The 12,350-nt window shown below is 34.8% G+C and overlaps 1 protein-coding gene across 1 annotated transcript; it reads right to left on the reverse strand.

Annotated features, from left to right (window-relative positions):
- Positions 1-533: 533 nt before the first annotated feature.
- Positions 534-2,249, reverse strand: LOC118766591. The gene is made up of 2 exons (XM_036510159.1): positions 2,240-2,249; positions 534-2,001 (listed from the first exon to the last, which is right to left on the reverse strand). Exon 2 carries the CDS (start codon positions 1,821-1,823, stop codon positions 963-965), a length of 861 nt encoding a protein of 286 aa, XP_036366052.1. The 5' UTR covers positions 1,824-2,001; positions 2,240-2,249; the 3' UTR covers positions 534-962.
- Positions 2,250-12,350: the final 10,101 nt, after the last annotated feature.

The raw sequence follows: 12,350 nt of genomic DNA on the forward strand, positions 1-12,350 counted from the left end.
AGCGAGAGAGAAGGGAAAATGGAGTGAGAGAGGGAGGTGGAATGAGAGAGAGAGGGAAAGAGAAATAGAGAAGAAAGAAGTAGAGAAAAATGTGTACATAAGTATGCATGTATATATCAATATGCTATGGAAAAATACGTGATGCTGCGGTTAGTTGAAAGGAGAGAGAGAGGAGATAGACAGAGAGAGAGAGAGAGGAAATAGAAAGGAGAGAAAGAGTGAAAGGTGGTCAGCAGTGAGAGATCGGAGGAAAGGATTGCTATTATGGAATATGGTTAAATAGTTGAAGGAAGAGGTAGAGAGAAAGAAAGAAGGGTAAGAGAATATTTAATGCAGGGGAGATGTAGCATAGTTGAAAGAAGGAGAAAATGAGGAGAGAGAGAGAGAGAAAGTGTTTACTGAAGGGAACAGCAAAAAATGTTAGTTTTTATGCTTTGTTTTTAATTTTCATATCACCCATTAGTTAATAGATGTGCTCAGTCAAAGCTTATAAAATATGGCCAACAACACACGGCATAAAACTAACAAGACACAGAATGATAGTTTTTTTTTTCCAAATAACTGTATTAACATTTGTTAAAACTGTACCAATGTAGTAAAACAGAATAATATGATAGATAATGTTTTTGATTTTGCTCTATAATTAATACTGTTTACTTTTTAACATAAAGTAAAAAATAACAGACAACTCACAAATTAGAAGACATAAGGATATAAAATCTTTCAGATGTTTCTTGAGATTGCACCTTTAATATTACTTATATGGTCTTTTACGTCATCTCAAGGTTCTAATGGTTCAGAAAATTATACGATTCCATCTTACCATTTTCAAAATAACCATGGAATTTCCACAAGGTGCTACTCGTATAATAATTATTTGAAATAAATATTCTTGTTGTTGGTTAAAGAAATTTAGACAAAACGAAAACAAAAAGAAAAACAAAAGCTTCTGTCACATTAAATCAATCCAACTCTGTTGTCAAATTAGCCAAATGTTGAAGTTTAAGGTCTTCTTGTAGTTCTTGGATCTGAACAGAATATCTGTCATTTGGTCTGAAGAATATCTCATTCTGAACATCAGTGGCAGTACTTTGACTACTATTATCTTTGTCACATTCTTTAAATTTCAGATCTTCCTTTCTTGGCCTCTCTGGATCTTCCGTGCTTAGTTTCTCTGGCACTTCCTTTTGCAACTTCATTAGATTTTCCAATTTTATCTTCTCTGGATCTTCTGTTTCCAAACTTTTCTGATCATTCTTTTTCAATTTCCATTTCCTAATCCGATTCTTAAAAGAGATTTTCCGAATATAACAAGTTTTCTTTACGGTTTCTCTTGGAAATTCTTTCAGATTCTCTTTTAACCAGATTTGTTTCTTTTTAGCAGGATACTGAGACTGGTTTTTCCATAAGTAAGTTCCAGTAATCTGATTTCTTGAGCGGTATTTCAGAGAACAACATGTTAAATATTTTATTACAACTGTCTTAATTTTTAAGCAGCTCTTAATCTTTTGTGCTCGGTCAAAAGCAGAAAAATTATATTCTGTGTATTTGCAGAACTGTGAAGAATATTCTTCAGATAATTTGCACCGATTGATTAATAAGGTAAAATATTGCAAAGAGTTGCTCTCTTTTGTCTTAGCAGCATTTTGCTGCAATTGTATTTTTAACAAGTAATTTTGGTTATTATTAAATACTGACCCACTTAATGAATTAAAATGAGCAACTGAGTGTAATTTAAGAGCTGGTTTTAAATTATTTTCATTGTGGCTATGTAGAAATAATGTATTGTAATTTTCAGTGCCATTTCCAGAGAACAGTGCCATTTTAAGAGCTGTTGAGTTATTTTGAAAATTCAGATGAGCTAAATGTTCTCCTGGGTAGCTTGAGTGGCTTAAGAAATGTTCTTTGAATGCAGCATCAATTCCACTAGTAATCAAATGAATCTTCTTTCTCAAATTCGTATTCCTAAGATCTGCCAGAGGACCTTTGTTACAGAAATATCTGTTTGAAGAGGAAGGAGAGCAGGTGGGGGGCAAGGGAAATTTCTGTTTCATTTTACAATTACTAATGTCATTAACAGTCATATAATTAATATCCATTGAATGATTAGAATAAATGGATAACTTAATGTAAAATTTACATTTCAGCTTCTTCCCGTTTGAATAAAAATTTATCATCTGAGTAATTTTCCAAAACTTAAATGAAATATTAATCAAATAATTTAAGGTAAGAATCTTACTTGGCACTTGTGCATCTGTCAGAAATAAATTTAATATAGCACGAATAACTTCTTCAATTTCACTGCTGTTTTCAATTCTGGCTTCAACATTTGTCAAGGGATTAGTATCTTTATACATTAATTTGATTTTATACAAATGCTTATCATATTTTACTAAGCAACTTTGGTTATAAACTCCAGAAAACATTTTCATAAATTGATTTGAAGGAAAATAATGTAAATTAAATGCAATCACTTCCTAATATACTTAATGAATTCAATTTGGAATACAAAATTTGATTTTATAGAAAAATTGAACAAATGAAAGAAAATATAAGACCTTAATATATACTCTAGTGACTGTTTCCAGACGCGATAGCTTATTCCATGAATGTTCAAAATTATCTGAAAAATAATGAATAACATATAAAAATAAAAAGTATCATATAACAACCAGCTTTATATACTTGAGAAATAACACAAGTTTATACAAAATTGGTAAAAACAGCAATTAATTGGCAATTATTTGGAACCAAGTTTTGATAATTTTTTAGGAATCTTCTGTTCTTTGAAAATTTAGTCAAATTTGTATCAGGTCAAAATATTTGCGTAAAAAAATTTAGAGTATAATAGTTTTATTTTGACCATCTTAAAATACATCTTACAGCAACAATGTACATAAAGGTTGTCACTAATGAAAGGGTGGATTAAAATTGTGTGCTGCTGCTTAGGTTTAAAACCTTGTCCCAGTCAAAACAAATCTCAGTTTCATGGTTGGAGAAATGTCTATATTTATATCATCATCATCGTTTAGCGTCCATTTTCCATGCTAGCATGGGTTGGATGGTCCGACCGAAGTCTGGAAAGCCAGGAGGCTGGCTGCACCAGGCTCCAGTCTGATCTGGCAGTGTTTCTACAGCTGGATGCCTTTCCTAACACCAACCACTCCATGAATGTAGTGGGTGCTATTTACGTGCCACTGGCACAGGGGACAGGGGAGGCTGGCAACATCCACGATCGGTTGGTGCTTTTTATGTGCCACAGGCATGGAAGCCAATCAAGGCGGCGCTGGCATCAGCCACGTTTGGATGGTGCTTTTTACATGCCACCAGTATGGGTATCACAACTACAATTTCCATTTGATTTTGATTTTGAGTTTGATTTTTATTTCCAGTAGTTGGAAATAAGGAAAAGGATGAGCCGTCCAAGAAAATAACATTCTTCCACTGCTCTAGGGACCAATTCTGTAGGTTTTTACTCCACTCTAAACACTTTGCAACGTTTGTTTTGAAAGTAGTGGTTTTCTGATTGCAGCCCTTCTGTGATATCCAACTTTGTGCAGCTCCCAGCGAACAGTTTTTATGGAAACTGGATTCTCAAGGTGATCATTAAGCTCTGCAGTAATTTTGGGAGCTGTAATTTTTGTGATCCTTTCCAACAATTTGCATAAGAGTCCTGCAGTCCCTATCTAAAAGTTTTGGTTTTCTTCCTGAGCTTTGTTTTGACAAGGAGGTTTTTCCCTCTTTCGCAAAGGCTGTCAATACATTCAAGACAGTACTTCTTGATACACCAAACATTTCGGCTGTTTTCGTTACACTAGCACCTGCCATACAAGCACCAACAATTTGACCTCTTTGAAAGTTCAATATAAATCTGTCATTTTAACTAATTTTAATTACTTTTATTCTGATGATATCTGAAAAGAAACAGCAATTTTAGCAAAACATTAAGTGACACTAATAGTAAATCAAAAAACGTAAAAATAAACAAGCTTTTGATGGTTTTATAGATATTATTTTGTCCAAGCCCTGTATATATTCTTTTTTCATTTTGTGAACAACAGTGTTGTTGATTACAGGTTTAACAGGCCAATCACTGCTTCACAACATTGCTGATACTGAGAGTTACAAAGGAACATTATTATTACAAACATCACATAAAGGATTTTAGTTTGAAAGCATTAGTCAACTGGATTTATTGCGAATATTTACATCTTTCTAAGGCAGCAAGCTGGCAGAATCATTAGCATGCTGGACAAAATGCTTAGCAGCATTTCGTCTGCCTTTCTGATGCTGATGGATGGTAGTATTCTTTTACCTTTTACTTCTTTCAATCATTGACTGCAGCCATGCAGGGGTACTGCCAGCTTGCTTACCAACCACATGGTTCCGGGTTCAATCCCACAGCATGGCACCATGGGCAAGTGTCTTCTACTATGGCCACGGGCCGACCAAGGCCTTGTGAGTGGATTTGGTAGATGAAAATTGAAAGAAGCCCATCGTATATATATATGTGTATATATATGCATGTGTGTGTGTGTTTGTGTGTCTGTGTTTGCTCCCCAAGATCACTTGACAACCGATGGTCCTCGTAACTTGGTAGTTCAGCAAAAGAGACTGATAGAATAAGTACTAGGCTTACAAAGAATAAGTCCTGGAGTCGAATTGCTTGACTAAAGGCGGTGCTCCAGCATGGCCACAGTCAAGTGACTGAAACAAATAAAAGAGTAAAAGAGAAAAAGAGACAGTCAAACAAATCAACCCCAATACTTATTTTTAAGTTTGGTACTTATTCTGTTGGTCTCTTGCCAAGCTATTAAGTTATAAGGATATAAACAAACCAACAATGGTTGTAAAGCAGTATTAGGGAACAAACACAAACACAAGGCATTGACTGGCCCAGATCTATAGCAGAAGACACGAGCCCAAGGTGCCTAGCAGTGGAACTGAACCCAAAACCACGTGGATGTGATGCAAGCTTCTTAACCACACAGCCATATTTGCCTATCAAATTAATTTCATTCCTTTTTTTTTTTTTTGTATAGGTTATCTTATTCAACTGCAGGTCAGCTATGATTTAGCAAAAGCATGATCAAAAATATACCAGCCATGACCATCCAGTCTAATTTATGTCAATGATTATATTTTTCACTGTAATTCTTCCTATTTCTTTTGTTTTTAATGAGATGATTGAGTTGTGAGTTGATGGAGATATATGTCTACTACTTGTAGCAAATCAAGCAACAATATGAAATCTACCATCAGTTTTATTTTTCATTTAATTTGTTTTTTGATGGTTCTTGAAGCCATATATAACCTTTCAACAGGAAGCAACACAAATTCCTCTCTTTTCGGAAAATGACAAATATTTATTAACATCTTTTAGTGGCAGCTATCAAAACTAAAACAGATAATGATCTTGCACTAATTACATTAAAAGGAAAAAAAAAAGATACAAAATACTTAATAAAAAAGAAGTTTACACAAAAATATTTTATAAAAAGAAATTTGAAAAAGTAAAAAAAAAAAGAGCAATAAAAAATAAAAATTGAAGGAAATAACAAGGAATGGAAACAAAGCATGCACTTTTCAAGTTTAAAGTTTCAGGGAGAAAATAAAATAAAATATAAACACTGATAAAACATTGATTTCTACATCAATGTTTTTGGCTTCTATTTTTTAATCAAGAATTTCACAGATGTTTAATTTAATTTACTTTTTGCTCAGGTGGTGGAGAGGTGGAGGGGGATGTGTGACATAGCACTCTGAGTTCTTTGTATTGTTGATGTCACAATACACGCGAGCAGCGTAGTAACAATAAAGTATGTCACTTCTATTTTGGGGAAAATGAATCTACATCCATACACACTGTGTGTGTGTGTGTGTGTATAAACACACACACATTTACATAAATACATGCACACACATATAGTTTACATGAAGTATTACCTGATAAATGTTTTTCCTTTTTTTTAAAAAAAAGACAAATCAATGCAGGTAATTAGAAACAATATACGTTGATGGTTTGTACTTTTACCTTGTATTTCAATATTTTGGAATCAGGATCCAGACACTACAGAACAGAGAAGTCAGCTCACAAAATCATATCTCCAAAGATTTCCTTAAGGATGGGGGTCCTAAACCCCAAACTTTTGAAATACAAGGCAAAACCACAAATCAATAACTCGTATTATTTCTTAAAACTCACATTGCTTTCACTTAAAAATAAAATTTTAAAAATTTACATGTGTGTATATATGTGTATATATGTCAATAAAATAAAACTGGAATAAGATTTTGTGTGTGTATATGTGTATATGTGTGTATGTGTGTGTCTGTATGTGTGTCTATATACATACATATACACACACATACACACTCGTACTTTGTATTATAATACGCTTCAATTGATAAGTTAAGACAAGTTTAAAGCTATACTCCAGGCAATTTCTTTATTACTCTGGGCAAATATAATTTATTTAACACTCTACACGAGTCAAATTCACCTTGCTGTTGGGTAGGAATAGTTATCTGATCTACAGAAATCTTCTGTAAAAAGAAAGAAGAAACCACTGCAATGTATTTTCTCTCTAAGAAAAAAAAAAGAAAAGGAAAGAAAAAGAAAACAAGAGATGCTTGGTTTTATCTATAGTATTGGTTTCCAGTCTTTTACCATCATGATCCATTATTTTGGCAAATCAATAATCTCTCACGACTTACTTTTTTTTTTTCAATAGTTAGATAAAAAAAAAAACAATGGGGTGCACTTAACATTTGATACTTTTCTTGGGGAAATATTTCTCAGTTTTTGTTTGCAGTAAATGTTGTGTTGTAGCTTATTGTATTAACATACTCATGAACATTTTATTTTTTATCAAATATTTGTACAACAAAAGATTCTAAGTTTGCAACCACTTTTCTGAATTCTACCAAGTGTATTCCAGTGTTAAAGTAACGTGTTGTAATAGGTGACTAACAGAGCTGGCGACAGGAGGGGGCATCCAGTTGCAAAACTCTGCTTCAGAAAAACCATCCAATCTGTGTGTATGTTTGCTTTGGCGGTACATATACAGTAATTATACAGAAAAGATGATAATGATGAACAATTCCTTCCATAAGCAAACCACTGCAACCAATAGGTACAAAAGCATTTGTCACTTTCAGTTCTTTGTCATAATGGGTGTGTGGAGGTTTCTATGATTTTACATGTGAAAACAAATTGCAGGGAAACAAATATGAGTTATAAGGGTATTTATATTTTACTAATCCTTTCATGCTTGACTGGCTAGAACTGAGAGCCAAATTTTCCTCATAATCACATTCTAATATCTTTAAATAATAATAATATAATGATGATAATGAGCTTATTGTATATAAAGCTTAGATGCACTACAGCTTGTCAGAAAGCTTAAAAGAGAGGACAGAAAGCAGATATATAAATAAGATAACAATGAAATCTTAAAATACATGCACAGTACACAGAATAAAGCACCAAAAAAGTGAGCATTAAATGAGTCACAAAGAATAAGGGAGCATAGATGTGCACCTCAAGAGTAATTAGCAAATTTCAGAAAGTAAGGATTTTTTGAAAGATAAGGTGTTCTGAGTGAACTATGAACACAGTTTATTCCAAGCTTCAACACTTCTGAAAGTGAAAAGTACATTTCCAATAGTGTTGAGTTGTGTTTTGATTTTATAAACATGTCCAAAAATGGGAAAGATATCGAATTTAAAAAGATGGCTGAAATTGTAGGAAAGATGATGGATAATCTAGTGGCCTTCTACCAAGTCAGCTGCTAGACATCAACACTTTAGTAGTTGATGTACAGGACACATTGGATAATATTGTTCTAGGTGTACAGTGCTTGGAAGAGAATGATTGGGCATGGTTGGAGTCTCTTTAACTACAGACCAGCCTAATCAAGGCAAACCTAGTTTTTAAATGATAACAACTGCTACAATAAAATTATGGGTTGCATGGTATGGTCGCCATGTAGCAGTTCCTTTGCTGTTTCATTTGCATTTACTTGAGTAAGTTGCAACTCTCCCAGCCTTCTTTTGTTCCAAACATCCAGGATTATTTTTGATTTTATTATAAACTCAATTTTCAGTCTAATTAAATTTATAACTTATCAATCCCATATACATATTTCATCTGATGCAAACTAAGGACCCACTGCCCAGTTACTCAACCTTCTGATGACAGCAGGTGGATATACCTCAAATGGCATCATGCAATCTTAAAAAGAAAAACAAAATAAATAAGAACACTGGACAGTGTAGTCCAAGATAAACAAAAATACAAGATGGTCATGGTCGGCATGCCTTTGATCACATGTTTCTCCTTGTGTAGGAGCTATACAACAAGCCCATAGCTTTGTTTCTTTGTTCGACGATCGGGTAGAGGTCATAAATCCACTATTCAAGAATGTCACACCCATTTTGGATAACATCTATCAAGATACCAGTAGGAAATTCTTGTAGGGATATAAAGAGCAAGTTATGGTAAAGTAGACAAAAATATGGGCACAGGCATAGCTGTGTAGTGAAGAAGCTCACTTTGCAACTGCAGGTTTCCAAGTTCCATCTCACTGCAAGTGTTTCTACTTACAGCCCTAGGCCAACCAATGCCTTGTGAGTGAATTTGGTAGACAGAAATTGTGTGTGTGTGTGTGTATGTATGTATATGTCTGTGTCTTTGCATTTGTGTTTGTATCCCCCACCATCACTTCACAACCGGTGTTGATTGTTTATATTCATATAACTTAGTAGTTCAGCAAAAGAGACTGATAGAATAAGTACTGAGGTTGATCTATTTGGTTAAAAAAAAAACCTTTCAAGGCAGTGCTCCAGCATGGCTGCGGTCAGTGGCTCAAAGAAATAAAAAATAAAAGAAGAAATGGGGATTCCAGTTGTTTAATCAACAAAACTACATACTTAGTAAATCAAAGTGTAAATGTGATAGAGTATTCCACAAACACTTCAGGGAAATTTCGTTGCTATTTCTAGGAAGTTGAGCAACTGCATAGAGGCTCCCTCTGTGCTTCACATACATGCAATTTTGTTGATTGGAAAGTCATCGAGCTATGCCACCATGCAATATCACAACTGTATGTCTTTTACTGTAAAATATCTATCACATCATCGTGCTGTTCACCAAGTGATTTTGTCTGTGTATTCATATATTTATTTATTATGCTGTACGTGCAAAACCATGATAAATGTGTCAGCTTACTATCACCATAGGAGAAAAAATATGAAGCATACACTGAAAAATATTCCAACACACATACACACACACAGAGTCATTTAAATAAATATGTGTATGTGAATGTGTAAGTATGCACAAACACACACATATACATACATGTATACACACATATTTATACATACACACACACACACACACACACACACACATATATATATATAGGCAGAACAGGGCAAACTGTCTGAGTATGGAAGATAGTCCATCTAGCCAGACTAAAACTATAAATATTAATCATTAAATACAAAAAGAAAATGATCTCCAATATTAAAATGCTAATTTTATAGCATGAAATTAATTCTTTGAAAACCTGCCACCTTTCAAGTTAAATGTATACACTAACTATACTACTATTCTAGTAGTTGATAATAATACTGCTATGCTAATCATTGGGTATTCCATTTTCCTGCACTACCTGATTAACTATGTGAGAAACTAGCATGTGTCCTACTTCACTGGAGCATCTCAGAGCCTATCTCTGATGATCTAGCTGCTTTTTCTGCTATCATATCCTCTCATGCATTTCCAGTATATAATTGATAAACTTCAATAGCTGGACCTTGTGTTAGTTCCAGTTGGTAACCTCTCATAAAAAAACATTTTCATGCCTCTTTCTTTTCAGTGTTAATGAGGGCTACTGTGTTACTATCATTCACTACACATTTTCTCCATCAACATCTTGATACATACATTTTTGCACATGTAAAATGTACATACATGCCCTACACCACAATGTGGGCAAATGTCTTCTATTATAGATCCAGGCCAGCCAAAACATTCAAGCATGGGAAAGTAGATGTTATAACAATGATGAAGATATTGTATACATACATACATACATATATATATATATATATATAGTAGATGTAGGAGTGGCTGTGTAGTAAGTAGCTTGCTTATGAACCACATGGTTCCACTGTGTGGCACCTTGGGCAAGTGTCTTCTACTATAGCCTCGGGCTGACCAAAGCCTTGTGAGTGGATTTGGTAGACGGAAACTGAAAGAAGCCTGCCATATATATGTGTGTGTGTGTGTGTGTGTGTGTGTTTGTGTGTCTATGTTTGTCCCCCCAACATTGCTTGACAACCGATGCTGGTGTGTTTACGTCCCTATAACTTAGTGATTCGGCAAAAAGAGACCGATAGAATAAGTACTAGGCTTACAAAGAATAAGTCCTGGGGTTGATTTGCTCAACTTAAGGTGGTGCTCCAGCATGGCTGCAGTCAAATGACTGAAACAAGTAAAAGAGTAAAGAGAGTAATTTTCTAAGTGTCATAGCATGTAACAAAATGTGGATGTATGGTTAAAATGTCAAAACAAAAAGGTAGCCGTCACTATGAGTTGGATTGCTGTTGCTAAAACAGTGATGTCGATCATTTTCTTCAACTTGAAGGGTGTTACTCATCATGAATTTGTTCCACAAGATCAGATGACCAATAAATAGTTTTATTTATATGTCCTGAGGTATGTGAGTGAAGCAGTACAATAGAAGAGACCTACCATAAGGACAAACATAATCTTTTAGTGTCTTCTGCTATAGACCTGAGTCATCTACAGCTTTGTGAGTGACTTTGGAACACAGAAACTGAAAGAAGCTTGTTGTGTGTGTGTGTGTGTGTGTGTGTGCGTGCGCGCGTACACATGTTCATAACTCCTTGCTTCAAGATTGTGCATTAGTTGTAAGCAAATGTCATTGTCGTTCATTTGCAGTCTTCCATGAATTTGCAGCTTGGCTAACGTCTGTGCTAAGCACACATGCACGGAATTGACTCCTTTGTTCCCCAGACAAGATGAGTATAAAAAGAAAGAATTATTCCATGGAGTACAAGAAAGGAATTGTGGAAGAGTCACATAACAAGAATCTCACGGCATTCTGTAAGGAGATGTTGGATCTCCAAATGGTTCGGAAATGGCGAGCAGAGTACGATAATCTCAGCAGACAGATGGATGAGGAGAATGCTAAGAAGTGCAAGTGTGGATCAGGTCAACAGCCATTATTTATGGAGCTGGATGGCTGACTGAAGAACAAAGATTATGATTGTACGCAGGGCTGATCTTCAAGAATTTGCTTTTGCAATGGCAACACAGTTGGATCTATTCCCAGAGATATTCAAAGTATCAATTCATTGGTTGGATAACTTCCTTTGGCGATATGAGCTCTCTCTAAGAAGATCGACAACACTGTTCAAGCTGGAGGATGCTGAAGTGATTCAACGTGCACTTGCATTCAAGTCCTTCATTGATGGTATCGACTTTTCTAAATACAATCTCTCCAATATAATTGCTATGGATGAGACTGCAGTATTTATGGGCCAAGGATCTAAAACGACAATTGAACAGACAGGTACCTCATCAATCTACATAGCTTCAACAGGTTATGAAAGTACAAGAGTTACTTGTATTTTAGCAATTCATCTTAATGAAACAAAAGTCTCACTGCTTACCATCACTAAGGGCAAAACAAAAAGAGAAAATGGAATGAGATTCAGGCGTTTATGTCCTTGAAACGGAGAATGGCTTGGTGCACACAAGTTGTTATAAAGAAAATGGGTTGATTTAACTATGCCACTTGTTTTACATGGTTCTCAAAGAGATTTTTTAGTCTGGGATTTGGCCAGTACTCATCGTGCAAAAGATATGGAAACCTTCCTTTCTGAAAGAAGAATTGACCACATAATGATTCCCGCGGGAATGACTTCAGATCGAGAAACATTAGATCTTATAATAAACAAGCCTTTCAAAGATTATTTGCAGATAGAAGTGAATTGAACATAGTATGGAGAGAAATCAGTGTGGAAGCTTTGTCAAACCCAACCTCCAAGAAGTTGTGAATTGGGTGAAGAATTCATGGAATAAAATTACAGACAGCTGCATTGCCAATGCACTACAGGGAGGGTACTTGGACAAAAAGTGTCCATTTAAGGAAAGTTATAATGCCAAACATCAGAGATTGGGGTCCATGGTTCTACAGGAAATGGATTTGCAAGAAATTCAGTCTGAAGTGCGGGGTTTGATGATTTATGATGATGTTCCAAAAGAGTACTTGACTAAAAACCATAAGCAAATAAATAAACTTTTGATAACT

The sequence above is a fragment of the Octopus sinensis genome, linkage group LG16, assembly GCF_006345805.1.
Source record: "Octopus sinensis linkage group LG16, ASM634580v1, whole genome shotgun sequence".
Classification (NCBI taxonomy): Eukaryota; Metazoa; Mollusca; class Cephalopoda; order Octopoda; family Octopodidae; genus Octopus; species Octopus sinensis.